This window comes from Cotesia glomerata, linkage group LG9 (assembly GCF_020080835.1).
Source record: "Cotesia glomerata isolate CgM1 linkage group LG9, MPM_Cglom_v2.3, whole genome shotgun sequence".
Classification (NCBI taxonomy): domain Eukaryota; kingdom Metazoa; phylum Arthropoda; class Insecta; order Hymenoptera; family Braconidae; genus Cotesia; species Cotesia glomerata.
The window spans coordinates 2,785,328-2,804,719 of record NC_058166.1 but is presented as its reverse complement, the minus strand read 5'-3'; the positions used below and the strand labels follow the sequence as shown (position 1 = coordinate 2,804,719).

Sequence of the window (19,392 nt, the reverse complement as noted above, 5' to 3'; positions counted from 1 at the left end):
TGATAATTATGATTTAAATTTTTCCTAAAGGAACAAAAATTTTAGAAAAACTCTTGTTGTTACCTGATAAATGATTTAATTATATATTTTCTTGCAGATCGTTTTTAATTAAATCTTCATGTGTTTAAAAAAAAACTTAAAAAAATAATATCAAGTATTTTTACGGTATGTAGTTCTGTAGCGATCGCTAGGTGGCGCAATAGAGTCTAAAGTTCTCACTTGAAAAGTAACAAATCTAGCTTTTAAATTCCTTTTACAATATTTAACACTATGTTTTTTTTCTAAAACATCTTTTAATATCTCATTTAGCTACTTAATATTTAAAATTCATGAACGTTATTGTCAGCCATAATTACTTGACATTGCAGTATTAGCGCTATGTCAATAGGACATACACCTTCAAAAAGATCGTGCATTATAACTGCAAAGTTTCTTGATTAGTGAACTTTCAACTTTACGTGAAATTAGATGATTTTCTAGAAAGATTTTTGATAAAGTATTTATCCTAAATGTTTATAGCTAATATCGTCTCGACGCTGACATTTAGATCTTGACATTGCATTGTCTTTTTTTTTTTTTTTTTTTGGTTGAAAACAACTGATGAAAAAACTTCGCATTAAAACTTTCTAAAAATCTAAAAATTAAATTATCGCCTAGTATTAAGCCTTGTTTAAAATATTTTTAATTTCTGGGCACAATCATTGAATTTAATTTTACGTCTACTTTCTTTTATTTTTAAAAATTATGATGTTGGGTATATAATAACAATAATTTATACCTCAATATATAATAATTATAATAGGTATATATAATAATTTTATACCTCAATAATTGTTATTTGAATAATTCTTGAGACACTCAATATTCCGATTTATATTAAGAAATATTGAAAAAAATATTTATTTCATCCGATTACCTTTAATCGAACGTAAATTAAAATATGGGTTAATGTATAATCATTACTAATATATGACTCGGTTAACTAGGTTGATAAATTCTTATGACTCTTTTAAAGTTTAAAAATTTTTATGTATTATTTGAGTTTATTTTTCATTTCTCAAGAATTTTAGTGGGTGATCTGAAAAAATTTGCTTAATTCAAAGATATCAATTATTTTAGAAAATTAATAAGAGAATAAGTCACAAATTCTTAAATTTCCAAAATCAATTCCCTTTTTACTTGGTTCCCAAAAAGATAAAATATTATTAAACTAAATTCGATAACAATTTTGCATTGATAATGTAGCAGAAGATAATATCAACTTCTATATGATAAAAAAAAAAACAATAATCATATCAGTATCTACGATCTATGATATCATGACGACCACTAGGTGGCATAAGATCGTCTCAAGTTTTCGTTTACAGAGTGGTTGATCGAATGTTTAAGTTCCGTTCAAAAATCAACAGACTCGATAGAGTTTGGCGCCAAGTTCCGTTCTCAAGCCAGACTACCGAGTGTGTATATACCGTAAGCAAAACGGTTTTTTGAGGTTACAAATTTTTTTTCAAATTTATTTCGATTTTTAACTTCCCGCTAAGAAAATCGAAGATTTTCGAAAATCGGGAAGTTATTGTTTTCACCCCGTTTTGCAAAAATCGAGTTTTCATCAAATCTCGACGTTTGAAGGTCACAGAAAGCTTCCCTGAATATCCCCGCGAGGTTGTCACGGTGTCTGTATGTGTGTGTGTGTGTGTGTGTGTGTGTGTGTGTGTGTGTGTGTGTGTGTGTGTTTTTATCTTAGGGGAATCCTTCTTACGGATTCCAGGCATAGTTGTTTGGCCTGGATATGTGGCGACTCGACGCAGTGTCATACTAAAACTCGACCCTAACGCCCCTACCCACTAAACCCTAAACCCCTTTTCTTCTTTCCTCTAATCCCTCATGGAAACCGCCGTCAGGCATTACTTCGTGAGGGAGGATCCAGCTACCGCTATTCCTTCTGGTGGCTAAGGTGTTGTTTTTCCTTCCTTCTAGTTTCTGTCATTTGACTTTTTTCTTTCAATGGAACGCAGCTCTGTAAGCACTTCTGTGGCAAAAGTGCTTGTAGCGTTCCAAGCAGTTTGATTCGACAACATTGCATCTACTATTGTCTCTGGTTGGATTCTCCAGTTCAGGATCCTCTCTAACTCCTCACGCTGAGGATCGAAACGTGGACACACAAAGAAAACGTGCCTTGCGTCCTCAATAACCCCTGGACAAGACGGGCACTCCGGAGAATCGTCGTGCTTAAAGCGGTGCAGATACTCTCGAAAGCACCCATGTCCTGACAACATCTGCGTTAGGTAATAGTTGACTTCACCATGGTTTCGGCTCAGCCAAACGTCGATCTTTGGTATGAGGCGGTGTGTCCATCTTCCTTTTGCTGCGGCGTCCCACTCAAGTTGCCATCGCGAGATGCTGTGCTGCCGTTCTTCTGTTCTTAGTTCTTCAGCGCTCAGTGTAGTTGACCTCTTTCGATGGTAAAGGGCCCGTCTTTCTTTAGCTAAGACTCTAAGCGGCAGAGTTCCAGAAATGACGCACACTGCTTCCTCTGATATTGTTCGGAAGGCGCTGGCTACTCTTAGCGCGCTCAGTCGGTAAACCGGACATGCTTTCCTCCATGATTCTTGGGTCTCAAGTGCGTCGGACCAAATGGATATCCCATACGTGAGGACCGATGTAACTACTGATGATAGCTGTGTGTGTGTGTGTGTGTGTGTGTGTGTGTGTGTGTGTGTGTGTGTGTGTGTGTGTGTGTGTGTGTGTGTGTGTGTGTGTGTGTGTGTGTGTGTGTGTGTGTGTGTGTGTGTGTGTGTGTGTGAAAGTATGTGAACCGCTTATAACTTTTGAACGGCTTGACGTTTTTCATCGTGGATGGTGCCATTATAAATAGGCTGGACAAAACTTAGATTTTGAAAACTATTTGGACCGATTCAGATCAATAGATTTTGAGAAATCTTAAAAAAACTGAAAAAAAAATTTTTTTCAAATGTGGTTTTTTTGGAATAACTTTTAAACGGCTTTATGGTTCAATTCCAAAAACTAATCAGCTCTTAACCTTAAAAAATCACGTCGATCGCCACCAGTCCGGTCAAAACCGGTTGATTCGTTCGAGAGATATCGTGAACGAAAGAAAACCGAAAAAAGTGTTTTTTCGGAATAACTTCAAAATTCCTAGCGCGATCAATTCAAAATTTGAGATTCTTTGTGAGGCTTAAAAAACTGCGTCGAATGCTGCCAACCGCGTGAAAATCGATTCATTCATTCAAAAGTTATTACGGTTTAAAAATTCAAAAAATAGTGTCTTATCAAATCTCTATCAGACTTTTGAGCTCGAAGAGCTCAAAAGCATAGGAAAGCAATCTCTTTGAGCTCGGAGAGCTCAAAATAACCCATAAATTGTATTTTCAAGCTCGAAGAGCTCAAAAACGTCATTGGTGCAATTTTAAGCGCCTAAGTATGGAATTAGCGGGAAGTTGCAGGGATGGCCTTTAGGATCAACCGTTTTCCTAATTTTTTTTTATATGATATTTTATAATAGTAGTTCATGCTTTTTATTACACGTATTACTTGATTATTATCAATTATCTTTATAATTTCTATTTAAAATTATTAAAAATAATCAGCACAAACTATAGCGACCCAGATTTTTAGATTTTAACTTTTTTTTTATGTAAAAAGCGGACGGCCAGAGACTAAATAATATAAGGATGCATGCTAGTCTTATAATAGATGGGAAACTACAGTGAAAAAAGACATTTAACAGCTAGCAATTTCACACGCCAGGCGGCGCAAGAATAACTTTTACATGAACTATAGCTTAAAAGGGATAGTTTGCCACCGGAAACGTATTAAATTAAAATTGTCAATTTTTATTATAATTACAAAAAATACTGAAATCCGAGCAAAAACAGTTTCACTGTAAAAAAAATCGCGCCAAGTCCACGTTCATAAGATTATTAAGAAAAAAAAATTTTATTTCTTTACAAAAAGATATAAAATAAAAAATTAGAAATCCAAGTAACCGATATGGTTGTATATGATTTTCGAAAATTAAAAAAAATTTTGTTGTAAATTTAAAAATTAAAAGAAACAATTTTGGAACGTACTTGGTGTGCGTCATTGTGTACTTCATTTTTTTTTTAAAGTCCTAGTAGATAGATTTTAAGAATTTCATAAAATGTGAAATATTTCGTAACCACGCACACTAAATACGTTCCAAAAGTGTTTCTTTTAATTTTTTAATTTATAAAAAAATAATTTTTTTTTAATTTCCAAAAATCATATACAACCATTTCGGTTACTTGGATTTTTAATTTTTTATTTTATATCTTTTTGTAAAGAAATAAAATTTTTTTTTCTTAATAATCTTATGAACGTGGACTTGGCGCGATTTTTTTACAGTGAAACTGTTTTTGCTCGGATTGGCTTTTACAACTCTTGTATTAGTAAGGTTTTAAAATATTAACTAATTCTATTAAAAAAAAAAGAATCTAAAAACTCTTAAAAGAGAAGTTGATTATTCTCTTTGAACATTCTGGTAATAATTCTATACTTATTGCAATGAAGTTAAGAGACTAGACACATGTATCATCAAATCTTTTCAAGCGTAAGTTTACGTTCCATTTTTAATTTCGAAAAAGATAAAAAAAATGTCTTAATGAGTCGTAGTAGGAGAGGGTATTCTTTCAACTTTATCATTCAACAATTTGTTTTGCATTTTTCGTGATTGTCTGAAATGAAAATTTTGGTTCCGGTTTTTTGTAATAAGTCACTAAATGTAAATTTACTGAATCTTAAAGGAAAATAATCTTTTATAACATTCAACAGTATAAGTTTAGCATTCAATTTTTATATGCATTGTAAATTAAGTTCACTATTTTTAGTAGCTAATATTACGAACATTTTCTTTTATAATATGTAAATTTTGATATAAATTTATACCGTGAATTTCTCAATAGTTTCAATCAAAAATTTGTAGGATTGAAATAATGAGTAATAGTTACTCAATAAAAATTTTATTAGCAGCACGGCTTAATTAAAGAAATAATATTGTTTTAAAATATTAAATTTCAAAATTTGGAACTGCAAATTAAAAATTATCATATACAAAAAATTTTTTCAATCTTATCTTTTTATATTGCCAATAAAATTAGGTAACTCGATGTTCGCTTTTTTAAACCATTCAGAATTTCAGGATGATTAAAATGAATTTATAGTTCGTAAGCATTTTCTGTTGTCCAGAAAATATCTCGGAAGACAAGCAACTTTCTCTAACAAATTTCAGTGGAATTTGGTTCGATTTAATTCAAAAAGAATTTGATCAAGTACGAGATAGACAGTAAGATTTCATTTTCACACAAATACTCTTGGAATTGATTTTTTTTCACAACAACATTTCGGTCGGCAATAAATATGAACAATCATGTGAAAGTTTAAAAGTTTTAACGAAATTAAAATTTTTTTATTGCCTGAAAGATAACTCTCTAGTCGATTAAATATTGATAATATTTAAAACAGCCATTTCAAAATAAATAACTAAGATAATCTAATTATTAGATTAATTTTGTTGGAATCAATAATGTTGAGTTGATCTATGTTATATTTTTGACCATTTTTATTTATATCAGCATTATTATTTGTTATTGTAGGCAAAAATTTTTGGCGCATATGATTTTAACAGAAATTAAATTTTTTTCTAATATTCACCTGGGTTCAGAAATGACTTGATAAATCCACAGATTCAGTAGAATCTGGCGCCAAGTTCCGTTCAAATCCGTTGTCAACGGAGCGACAGACTACCGACTGTGTTTACTGTAAGCAGAACGGTATTTTGAGGTTGCAAAATTTTACAGTCGACGCTCTCTGTATTAGATCTCTCTGTATTTGACCGCTCTCTGTATTTGACCACATTCTTCCTCTGTATTTGACGATTTTACACAGCTCTTATGGACAAGGACGAGTCAAATACAGAGAATGGTCCTGTACGGGCGAGTCAAATACAGAGAGCGTTGACTGTATATAATTCTACGGTACTTTTTTTCCCTAAATTGTATATTATAACAGTAATTCATACTTTATTTTACTTTATTAATTAATCATATTCACTTATAACAATTAATCTACTTGAAATTACTAAATTTAATCAGCACAAACTATAGCAACGCAAAATTTCGATCCTGACTTTTTTCGATGGGCAAAGTGATCTGCCATAGACTAAATGATTCGAGAATGCATAGTAATCCTTCATTAGATGGGAAACTACAGTTAAAAAGATATTTCACAGCTTGCATCTACACCCGCTAGGGTGCGCTGGAATTATTTTTACATAAACTGTAGCTTCAAGAGGATAGCTTGCTATAAAAATGTAGTCAACGCGAGACTTAAGTTGGTACCAATTGTAAATTTTTATTATAATTACAAAAAATACTAAAATCTGACCAAAAACAGTTTTACTGTAAAAAATCGCGCCAAGTCCACGTTCATAAGAATATTAAGACAAAAAATTTTTTTTTTCCTTACAAAAAGACATAAAATAGAAAAATTAAAAAATCCAAGTAACCGATATAATTGTTTATGATTTTCGGAAATTAAAAAAAATTTTGTTGTAAATTTAAAAATTAAAAAAAAATTTATGGAACGTACTTGGTGTGCGTCATTGTGTATTTCAAGTTTTTTAAAGTCTTGTAAATAAATTTTACGAATTTTATTAAAAGTAAAATATTTTGCAACCACGCACACTAAATACGTTACAAAATTTTTTTTAAATTTTTAAATTTACAACAAAATTTTTTTTAATTTCCGAAAATCATAAACAATTATATCGGTTACTTGGATTTTTTAATTTTTTTATTTTATATCTTTTTGTAAAGAAAAAAACAAATTTTTTTTCTTAATAGTCTTATGAACGTGGACTTGGCGCGATTTTTTTACAGTGAAACTGTTTTTGTTCAGATTGTTAAAATCTCGAAAGGCCGACAGAGGGCGAGAGACAGTCTGAAGTTTTCGCGAGCAGAGTAATATATCGAGTTATGAAAAGCCATAAAATCAATTTATTGATAATTTTGATTTATAAAATACAAATGAAAATTTTATTGTTATTGTGAGGGATTAAAAAAAAAAATAAAAATTTATTGTAAACAATCTATTTTTACGTGTCAATTTATGAAGTTTATTTTGTTTGAATTAATTTTTAAATTGTTAAAAGATTCTTTTTGTCAAGGATGATATTTAGTTTGGCAATAAATGCAATGATTTTAAAACCACAACTAAATTATTCAATAGTATGTTTTCAGAAATATTGTGAATGATAAACAATTTTATGCATGCAATAAAATCTCTGGAGCTACTTGCATTTGTGAAAAGTTTGACTTTGAACTTGACTTGTTCATCTTTAGAACCTCTCAAATGAATTAACATAAAGATTTTTGTCATTGCAAATGTGTTGATTTTTGATGACTCAAAAATTATTTTACAATCAAAATTAAATTGAAAGTTATGACGTTTTGCTTTTCTTCAGTATTTTAAGAATCAACTACTTGTTAAATCAAGCACATTTGGTCAATTTCAAAATGATTCAGCATTATGTATGCAGGACTAGATCTAAAACTTTTGAAATTCAAGTCGAGCCAAGCAGCTGTCGATTTTCACTTGATCATAAACGGTTATTTTGACCCAATAACATTAGGTTCATTAAGATGTAAAGGCTGTCAAAAATTTTTACTACTAGAAATATTAATCTATTTAGTTAAAGACAAATTCATTTCACAATATTTTTCGAATTTAAAATATTTTTTTTCTATAATTTAAGTTTTAAAGATTTAAATCTAAACAATTCATGAAGCGACAAATATCGAGAATCAAATTATGTTGTTTTTGGTCATTGAATATATAAATATTGACTTTAAAAAGGTTTGAATTCGAAAATTTTCGATGGAGTTGCTACATGTTACTTATTGATAAAAATATCGGTAATAGTAAATTTATATTTGCAAGCTCAATTTTATAAAGAACATATTTTGAAAAATTAAAAACTATTTTGAAGTTGTAAAAGAAAATTTATTATTTATTAGAGCATAAATGAAATTAATTAATTAATCCAATGTTAATAATAAATTATTGATTTGTGAATTTACCGGACTATTGCACTGGCACCACCTGCAGTCGAATTGTCCAGTTAAATTCGTCTCAATGACTTTCACATGTTCACTGATTACATTATCAATAACGACACCCTCACCCCAGCACTTGACTAGTATCTTCCTCTCTCTTGCACTATTCACTGTCTTCCATTGATGTAAATTGTAAATTACAAATAATAAATAACAAGTGTGAATAAAATCGAGGAAAAATGTGTTTATTAAATAACAAATCTAAAATTAATTAATTAATTAGTGAGAGAATTAATGACGAATGAATGAGCAAACGGAAATAACGGACAACGTGACACATTAAATGCACTCGGACTACCATACGTGCGTGTGAATTTCAGTGTGTTCATTTCAGAAGTCATTGCGAAATCATTGTCATGCACCGTATTGAGTATAATGGGTATTCTAGATTATTTATATACTATTAGCGATTATATTAAATTATTTACTGTTCGCAATGCGGAGCTTCAACATGTATGTGTTGCACACCATTAACGTGTAATCTGTGTGTTAAATTATTTTGGATTTTTATACCTTCGTTGGTGATAATTAATTAAACATAATTGTAATTTAAATAAAATTTTAAGTTCAAAAAATCCAAAAGTACACACCTCCTAATTCTCATTCATTTTTTAAGAAAATAAATTGTGTAATTGATTTTTAAAAGAAAAAAAAAACAAGTAATTTCACACAGGATATTTTATAATTTTTTTTAATTATTGGCACTGGTTTTTCTTGTCATATGCGCACATAGTCTAAAAAAAATTTGGAAAATCCAAATGAGCATGCTTTAAGCGCTCATGTCATACACAAATTATTTAGATTGAATGCTTACATTACGATTTGTTAACTTTTTCATAAAAACTTCTATACTTTTTTTTATTCGTTTTTTTGTTTGAATTTTCCCGCGGGCGATGTTATCTTCTCTGTAGGTCAAGCTAAAAAAAAATCTTAACAGATGATAATACAGTTAGTAATTATACTATCATGTATCTATAGTTTCTGCTCGTTTATAGTTATTTCAATCCTACTGTATGAAAAATAATATATATGGCTGCCGAAATCGCAGAAAAAGTCACCGAACTGACAGTCGAAAAAAATTAACTGTATTGAAACGGAATTATTTTAACACGCAATTTTCACAAGAGTTTTGGCAAATTCCCTAAGGAATAAAACAAAAAAAAATTAAATCGTGAAAATGATTTTTGACAAAGTTGTGGTGTTATCAAGCCCAGTGCCTCTGTGAATACCACGCTCTTATTCATTTAATTCGTCAGAAAAACGAGTTTTTCCTGAGAAATCTTATTTAATCGATGAGAAAATCTTTTTAACGTGTTCTGTAGTTATTATTATTTATCTCAATACACGGAGAGAAATTTATAGGAACCTTTCCAAAAATTATGGGAATGATTCCTATAATAAAATGATCATTATAGGCATCAATCTTATGCTCATTATGGGAACCATGCCCATAGTTTATTAGAAACGTTCCTATACAATAATGGAATAGATTCAATATATTATGGGAATGGTTCCTACAATATTATAGGAATGGTTCCTATATTATTAAAGGAATGGTTCCTATAATATTATAGGAATGGGCATAATGCAAAAAACCCCAAAAAATTGCAAAAAACTGCAGTCACAGCAATGAAAAAATTCTTCTGGACCCGGATCAAGTATGATTTTTATGTATCCCAATTTACTGAAACTAAATCTGAACGTTAATTAGCCCAGTGCCACGTTAAAGTTTTAAAATTAAAAAAATCTCAAAAAACCAAAAAAAATCAGGAAAATTGCAGTTACAAATATGAAAAAACAATCTATACAACATGATTAAATACTTTTCTTGTATTTTTTCACGCATGAAATACAAGAGATAATAACAAACGGAAGAAAAATTTACTGCGTAGGTCATTTCTTAATTATTTTTGTTAATTAAATTGCACTGTACGTTCTTAACTATTGACGTTTTTAAAGATATAAGCTCATCCCGTTGTTACACTCATCAAGAGCTTTCATTTGAGTACCCACATGCATTTTGATATATTTTATATATATACCTATATGGTATATAATATACATAAATACATAAAATATATGAAAAATTGATGTGGGTACTCAAATGAAAGGTCTCGATGAGTGTAATGTCGGGATGAGCTTATATCTTTAAAAAAGTCAATAGTTCACAAGATACAAGGTCATTTCTTAATTATTTTTATTAATTGAATTGCACTGTATTTTCTTAACTATTGACATTTTTATAGATATAAGCTCATTATGATGTTACACTCATCAAGAGCTTTCATTTGAGTACCCATATGCATTTTGATATATTTTCCATATATACATATACATAATATATATAAATATATGAAAAAATGATGTGGGTACTTAAATGAAAGGTATTAGTGAGTGTAACATCGGGATGAGCTTATATCTTTAATGGTGTCAATATTTCACAAGATACACCGTCATTTCTTAATTATGCAGCTTAAGCTAGAGCATTTTCGAGTCCAGCCTCAATACTTATTAATAGAAATCAACTATCGTTGAAAATGACATGAAACCTTGAAAAGGCACAAATTCCGGATACAAAATTGTTCTTCTCTATTCATAATATAGATTATAGTATAAGAATCTTCCTATACTTTTTTAAGAATAGTTTCGATAATAATGTATAAACTATTCACACAAACTTATTGGAACTATTCCATTCTTTTATGGGAATAGTTCCTATATTATGATGGAGAAAAATGAAAAATATTAATACGTTATCGAATTGTAAAATAGAATTATAAATTATAATTTCATTAAAGTAATTTGATCATCGAGTATTTTTTATTTGTATTTCCTATCACATCATTAAATTGAAACTTTTTATTTTTACTTTAAATTTGTCTCAGTATTAAATACCGATTATTTTTATTTATGGGTAATTTCAAATACAATTAAATTTTTTATTCTTACTGTAAATAAACTTCAAATAAAAAATACAATTTAATTGTATTTTAAATGTTCTCCATTAGTAAATATATTAAATATTGTAATGTCAGTATTTTTTAATTAGAAATCTTACAACTCTGATATATATATATATATATATATATATATATATATATATATATATATATATATATATATATATATATATATATATATATATATATATATGTGTGTGTGTGTGTGTGTGTGTGTTAGAATATAAAGAAAGAGTAGAACTTATTTTCATCGGTGATAAGTATGAAATACGAACACTAGTCGTATAAATGTGGCCTACTGTTGTATATATGTTATATATATCTATAGAGATAACTATATATCGATTATAAATATAAAATATTACGGGCCATTAGTATTGCTTACAAGATTACTCGGTAATGTCATATTGTGTTGGTGTGGAGGTAATAAGAGTGCATTAGTCTGATAAATAGTAATGGGTTTTATTATAGGAACAAAATCATAAGATATGACGATCGCTAAAGACTAACGTCTATCTTCTCAATTATTATATTTTATACGCTGCAATAAAAATAACTATAATAACGTATTTATCGGCCATTTATGAAATGTATCACTTATACTATTTTTCTATTATTTATCTTACGATCATTGACAACAAAAGTTTGGAAAATATAAATGAGCATGCCTTAAGCGGTCATGTCATACACAAATTATTTTGATCGTAAAATTATTCGTTTTTTTGTTTGAATTTTCCCGCGAGTAGTATTAACCCCTCTGTAGGTCGAGCTAAAGAAAAATTTTAATAGATGATAAAACAGTTAGTAATTATACCATCGTGTATGTATAGTTTTTGCTTGTTTATAGTTATTTCAATTCTGTTTTATGAAAAATAATATATATGGCTGCCGAAATCGCAGAAAAAGTCACCGAACTGACAATCGAAAAAAATTAACTGTATCGAAACGGAATTATTTTGACACGCAATTTTCACAAGGGTTTTGATAAACTTCCTCAGCAATAAAACAAAAAAAAATTAAATCGTGAAAATGATTTTTGACAAAATTGTGGTGTTATCAAGCCCAGTGCTCCCGTGAATACCACGCTCTTATTCATTTAATTCATCAAAAAAATGAGTTTTTTCTGAGAAATCTTATTCAATCGATAAGAAAATTTTTTTTAATGTGTTCTGTAGTTATTATTATTTATTTCAATACGCTTTGTATCCATAATTTTTTTCGTTTAAATTATGAAAATCACGTTTTAATCGAAATCACGATTTTTAGGCGAGAGAAGAGCATACCTGCGCGCTTCGCGCTTAAGGCATGCAATAAGCGTTAACTTAACAAGTTAATAATATGGAATGTATCAAAACCCTTTAACTTAAGGTTCTTCTTTCAAATTGCGTACTTACAGTAACGCTTAAAAGTATTTTGACAAATATATTTATTGGTTTAAAAATAAATATGAAACACATTAATCATTTATTTATTTTTTTAACAGCTTTTGCACGCCTCATAACGCGAAGCACGTGAGGTTGTGCTTTATAATCGACTCGTCAAGGTCAAGCAATTTCGTGATCTTTAAATGCCTCTATCACAACCATATTACACTTATACAATGATATAAGTAGATGTACACCGAAAAAACACTTAAATTAAACCATCTTTAACTTTCTAAAATCATTTCATTTTGCTATTGTGAAAAAAAAAAAACGTTTAGAAAAAAATTTTACGTGGACGTCCGGATGTCACCCCATTTTGGATGTACCAACGATTACTCCCGAACAAATTGGTATTTCAAGACCGGACCTTTTTTATTAGTTTAAGAATTCGATGAACTGGGTCCGTATTTCATATCAGTGGCCTAGTTTACGTATTTTTAACTTCCCGCTAAGAAAATCGAAGATTTTCAAAAATCAGGAAGTTATTGGTTTTACCTCGTTTTTCGAAAATCGAGTTTTCATCAGATATCGACGTTTTGAGGTCTTAGGAAGCTTCCCTGACTACTCCCGCGAGGTTGTCACTATGTCTGTATGTATTTATGTCTGTATGTGTGTGTGTGTGTGTGTGTGTTGGTGGGTGTTTTTTTCTTTTTTTGGTAGGGGGGGGGAATCCTTTTTACGGATTCTAGGCATAGCTGTTTGGCCTGGATATGTGGCGACTCGACGCAGCGTCATACTAACTCGACACTAACGCCCCTACCCACTAAACCCTAAACCCCTTTTGCTTCTTTCCACTAATCCCTCATGGAAACCGCCGTCAGGCATTACTTCGTGAAGGGAGGATCTAGCTACTGCTCTTCCTTCTGGTGGCTAAGGTGTTAACTATCTTCCTTCTATCTTCTGCTATTTGCTCTTCTTCTTTCGATGGAACGCAAGTCTATAAGGACTTCTGTTGCAAATGTACTGATGGCGTTCCAGGAGGCTCTTGATGACAACATTGCTTCTACTAGTGAATCCGGTTGCACTCTCTGGTTCAGGATCCTCTCCAGTTCTTCACGCTGTGGATCGAAACGAGGACATACAAAGAAGACGTGCTCCGCGTCTTCAGCAGCTCCTGGGCAGGACGGGCACTCCGAAGAGTCATCGTGCTTAAAGCGGTGTAGATACTCTCGAAAACACCCATGTCCCGACAACATCTGCGTAAGATAGTAATTGACCTCACCGTGATTCCGGTTAAGCCAAATGTCGACCCGAGGTATGAGACGGTGCGTCCACCTACCCTTCTCTGCAGCATCCCATTGTAGTTGCCATCGGCCTATGCTCTTCTGCCGTTCTTCAATTCTAAGTTCTTCCGGGCTCAGTGCAGTTGACCTTTTTCGTTGGTAAAGGGCCCGTCTTTCCTCTGCTCGAACTCTAAGAGGTAGGGTTCCAGCAATGACGCACACTGCTTCTTCTGATATAGTGCGGAAGGCACTAGCTACTCGTAGGGCACTCAGTCGGTATATTGGTCCAGCTTTTCTCCATGATTCTTGGGTTTCCAGTGCATCAGCCCTAATGGATATTCCGTAAGTGAGCACTGATGTGACTACTGATGACAATAGTAGCCTCCTGCTCTGCATTGGGCCTCCGATGTTAGGCATCAGCCGTGCGAGACTAGCCCTCACTACTGACGCTTTGGCACTGACATGTTCCACCTGCTGTTTGAAGTTGAGTCGTGCATCCAGCATCACTCCCAGATAACGGATAAATGGTTGTGATGTGATTTCTCGGTCACCGACATTAATCTTAATTGTTTCAACTTCTTTTCGGCTGGTAATAAGCACTGCTTCGGTCTTCTGCTTGGCCAGTTGTAGGTTCACTGTATCCATCCACTGGTTGATGTGTGTGTGTGTGTGTGTGTGTGTGTGTGTGTGTGTGTGTGTGTGTGTGTGTGTGTGTGTGTGTGTGTGTGTGTGTGTGAAAGTATGTGAACCGCTTATAACTTTTGAACGGCTCATCCGATTTTATCGCGGTTGGTGCTATTTGAAAAGGTTTGGCCAAACTTAGATTTTAAGTATAATTTGGACCGATTCGGATCAGTGGATTTTGAGAAATCTTAAAAAAACTAAGAAAAAAATTTTTTTCAAATGTGGTTTTTTTGGATAACTTTCAAACGGCTAAACCGATCGATTCCAAAAACTAATCAGCTCTAGACAATAAAAACCACGTCGATCACCACCAAACTGGTCAAAATCGGTTGATTCGTTTGAGAGATATCGTGAACGAAAGAAAACCAAAAAAAGTGTTTTTTCGGGATTACTCCGAAATTTTTGATTCAATCAATTAAAACCTGAAAATAACTTATGAGGATGATGAAACTGCGTCGAATGCCGCCAACCGGGTGAAAATCGTCACGTGAAAACTATGGCGCCACTTGATCAAGCTAGATTTTTTTAGACTGCGTGCGCATATGACAAGAAAAAAGAGTGCCGATATTTAAAAAAAAAATTAGGAAAACGGTTGACCCTAAAGGCCATCCTTGCAACTTTCCGCTGATTCCGTTAATACCTGGCCGTTTTTTTTTGAGCTCTTCAAGCTAAAAAATATAATCTGTGTATTGTTTTGAGCTCTTCGAGCTCAAAAAAATACCTTTTCTATGCTTTTGAGCTCTTTGAGCTCAAAAGTCTGATAGAAGTTTCATAGAATACTATTTTTTGAATTTTCAAACCGCAATAACTTTTGAATGAATGAACCGATTTTGACCAGATTGGCGGCGATCGGCGTGGTTTTTCAAGGTTGAGAGCTGATTAGTTTTTGGAATCGATCGGTAGAGCCGTTTAAAAGTTATCCCAAAAAAACCACTTCTAAAAAATTTTTTTTTGAGATTTCTCCAAATTTCTCAAAATCTATCGGTCCGAATCGGTTCAAATTAACAGGAAATCTAAGTTTAGTGAAGCCCTTTTGAATGGCACCAACCGCGATCGGTTCAACCGTTCAAAAGTTATAAGAGGTTTACATACACACACACACACACACACACACACACACACACACACACACACACACACACACACACACACACACACACATATGGAATATGCGTTTGGGCAGACGCGCTGGAGACCCAAGAATCATGGAGGAAAGCCGGACCGGTCTACCGATTAAGTGCACTGAGAGTTGCAAGCGCCTTCCACACAATATCCGAGAAGGCAGTGTGCGTCATTTCTGGAACTCTGCCTCTTAGAGTCCTAGCTGAGGAAACACGGAACATATACCACTGAAAGAGATCATCTACACTGAGCGCTGAAGAACTGAGAGCTGAAGAGCGACAACATAGTATAGCAAGATGGCAACAACTATGGGATGTTGCGGAGAAGGGAAGATGGACTCATTGACTTATACCAAGGATTGACGTTTGACTTAACCGGAATCACGGCGAGGCCAACTACTATCTGACCCAGATGTTGTCAGAACACGGCTGTTTTCGGACGTATCTTCACCGCTTCAAGCATCATGATTCACCGGAGTGTCCGTCCTGCCCAGGAATCAATGAAGACGTTGACCACGTTTTCTTTAAGTGCCCACGATTTTACCCACAGCGAGATGAGCTGGAGATGATCCTAAAGAAGAAAATCCAACCAGAGACAATAGTAGAAGCAATGTTGTCATCAAGAGCCTCCTGGAACGCCATCAGTACATTTGCAACAGAAGTCCTTATAGACTTGCGTTCCATCGAAAGAAGAAGAGCAAATGACAACAACTAGAAGAAAGATAAAATAACACCTTAGCTACCAGAAGAAAGAGCAGTAGCTAGATCCTCCCCTCACGAAGTAATGCCTAACGGCGGTTTCCATGAGGGATTAGGGGAAAGAGGAAAAGGGGTTTAGGGTTTAGTGGGTAGGGGCGCTAGCGTCGAGTTTTAGTATGACATTGCGTCGAGTCGCCACATATCCAGGCCAAACAACTATGCCTAGAATCCGTAAAAAGGATCCCCCCCCCTTAAAACACAAAAAAAGAAAAAAAAATAAAAACACACACACACACACATATACATACATACATACATACATAGTGACACCCTCGCGGGAATATTCAGGGAAGCTTCCTAGGACCTCAAAACGTCAAGATCTGATGAAAACTCGATTTTCGAAAAACGGGGTAAAACCAATAACTTCCCGATTTTTTTAAATTTTCAATTTTCTTAGCGGGAAGTTAAAAGTAAAAAATACTCTGTAAGATATCACTAAATTATAAGTTTTTTTTTTTAATCAATTACACAATTAATTTTTTTCTTAAAAAATTAATGCGCGTTATGAGGCGTGCACTTTCGGATTTTCCAAACTTCTAAATAATCTACAGAATATTGTCAAAGTGGTCCTAGTTCGTAAGAAAAGAAAATTTAATTTTCAAAGTATTAGGAAAATGGCGGCTCCAAAGTATTTTGACATTGTTGAAAAAAACTAACGCATAATGTTGTCAAAATACTTTTGAGCGCTACTGTATTATATCAACTTTGTTATATTTACAGGAAAATAAAAAAATTATTTTTATTTTTGAAATAAAGGAAATAGCTTATAAAACTCACAAGCTATCATAAAAGTATAATTTTAGATTTTTGTTATTATCGATTTTCCATTGGTTCAATTGACCCGTGGTTCAATTGATCCCCTCCTCAAATTTTCGTGATAAATTTATATGATAAAATATGACAGATCAAATTAAAACAGCTATTAATGACGCAATCAAGTTGTCCGTAAATAAATACTGATTTCATTCAGTTTAGAATTTTAATTCGAGTGATTAACTGCTTCTCAACTCATCAGTTAGTTGTTACTTAACTTTATATCGATATTTTAAAAAAGAATAGAACAATTTTGTTTTTCTCACATATTTTTATACTTTTTAAAGTAGAATAACATAATTAATTGATAAAAAGAATTTCCCAATGGTGATTAAAAATCCATTACTTTACTAAAATACGTTGAATTATCTTATCAATAATAGTTTTAGTAGGAACAAAGAAACGGTTTGATCAATTACGTCTTACACGATTTGACCAATTAGAAATCGACAACAGCTCAATCACGTGAACAAGGTGTCTTTAACCGAACGTCGATTTTGGTTAGTTATCAATCTTTGCCCGTGACAAGTTTTCAAGGTTGTCAGTTTTTTTGTTAGTTAAACCCCGGAAAAAATGAAAGGTGTTTTTGCGTTGTTGTTGGCGAATATTTTTATCGCTACAGCCATAGCCGTAAGTATTCTAAAATTTAATTAATATTTGCCGACGTATTAATTTATTTATTTTTTGGATCAAGGATAGTGACACTTACGTCTACGGTTCGAATACTCCAGTTTACTATCCAGAGAAAAATGAAGTTGGAATTAAGATCACCATGGTAAAAAATGTGAGTAATTCTTCACAATTGTTTATAAGACACCCATTTCAATTTAATTAGTTAGCATCACCACTATTTAATTAAAGTTCTTATACCTAAAATTATATATTATATTGTACCGTGATAATATAGTTACTTGAACTATTTTTAGTTAAATAAAGGCAAAATAGTCATCTTGATTAACTTTAACAGTATGTCTAGCTCTACATTTTAAGTTACTGTAACTCGATTATGCTTCGAGAGTGAATGATATACATTTTGTAGCTAATTTGTCATTGAACGACAAATTTTGGGAGAGGGGAAAAGAAAAGATAAAGAGAAGGGGGGACCACTTAGTGAGAATTTTTCGGCAACCGAAAAAATAATTCTGACAGCCCGAGCCGGGAATCGAACCCGGATGTTTTGGTTACGCACTAATGGCTCTTCCAGTTAAGCTATCCAGTTAAGCTTGTCTATTTTATAAAGAAATTAAATTAAATTATAATCAATTATTTAGATAAAAATTATAATTTTCGCCGATTACATTAAGGAGAGGTGACGTCAGGAATGACTATCTGCGTTTGCCAAGAAGTAATTCTGCTATCTATGAAAATTCTTTCCTAATTCATGGCATAAAAATTTTGAATTCATTACCGGCAGATATTACAGAAATTGACACGTCTGAAAATTTTAAACAAGCTTGTTTTAATTTCTTCTTGCAATCAATATAATTACCATTGATCTTATAATTTAACATGATAGTTATTAATTAATGTCGATTTTTAAAATTGTATTGCAAACACTGTATCAAATATATACTTGTAAACAATTAACTTCATGTATTGTTGTTGGTGCTGAAGGAGCTTAGAACTCCAGGATCAAATAAAATTTATTATCTATCTATCTATCTGTCCGAGACATTGTCCGTAACTATCTTTCAGTCACCTGATAATTTTTTGTTTACCACGATAACAGAAAAATATTTATTAAAATATAGTTCATATATATCTATCAACACTTTAACTAATGCACAATTCAAGCAACTTCAAAAAAATTTGAAGTATTTTTGGATTTATATTAATAAATTTAAATTTAATCAAAAATTTCAGCAATTCGAAAACAAGAAAGCCCATAACTCAGGAAATGCAAGTACGTTACTTATTATTTATTTCTGATAATGATTGAATCCTATTTTTAATAAAAATATTTTTCAGATGCGCTATTCGTCAAGGTGCTGATTGTCACAGAGTATGATTCTTACCAACAAAACAACGAGGATGGATTGAAGCAACAAGCAAAAAACGTAATCGATGGAATGAATTCCGTTTTCTCAACGCTTGATGCCAATCGACCTTTTGGATTTCTACTAGGCGGTCTCGTTATATTGAAGGTATAATTTCATACTGATCATCAGGGCCTGGAAGTTAGGGCAAAACAATTAAAAATAAAAAAAGAGCGAAATTCACACGACAATGCCTAGCAATAAAACAATAGCGAGCAA

At 32.2% G+C, this 19,392-nt stretch overlaps 1 protein-coding gene across 3 annotated transcripts in view; it reads left to right on the top strand.

Moving 5' to 3' along the window:
• The first annotated feature begins 8,285 nt into the window (after positions 1-8,285).
• LOC123271481 overlaps positions 8,286-19,392 on the top strand; it is a 29,401-nt gene continuing 18,294 nt past the window's right edge. Inside the window, exons 1-5 of one of the 3 annotated variants that reach the window (XM_044737829.1) lie at positions 8,286-8,532; positions 17,521-17,767; positions 17,832-17,921; positions 19,001-19,040; positions 19,106-19,281. In XM_044737829.1, coding sequence (XP_044593764.1) covers positions 17,711-17,767; positions 17,832-17,921; positions 19,001-19,040; positions 19,106-19,281 — 363 coding nt within the window. In that variant the 5' untranslated portion in view covers positions 8,286-8,532; positions 17,521-17,710. Of the gene's footprint in view, positions 8,533-17,353; positions 17,768-17,831; positions 17,922-19,000; positions 19,041-19,105; positions 19,282-19,392 lie in introns of those variants that run through there. The other 2 variants (XM_044737830.1, XM_044737828.1) reach the window with 2 other exon arrangements.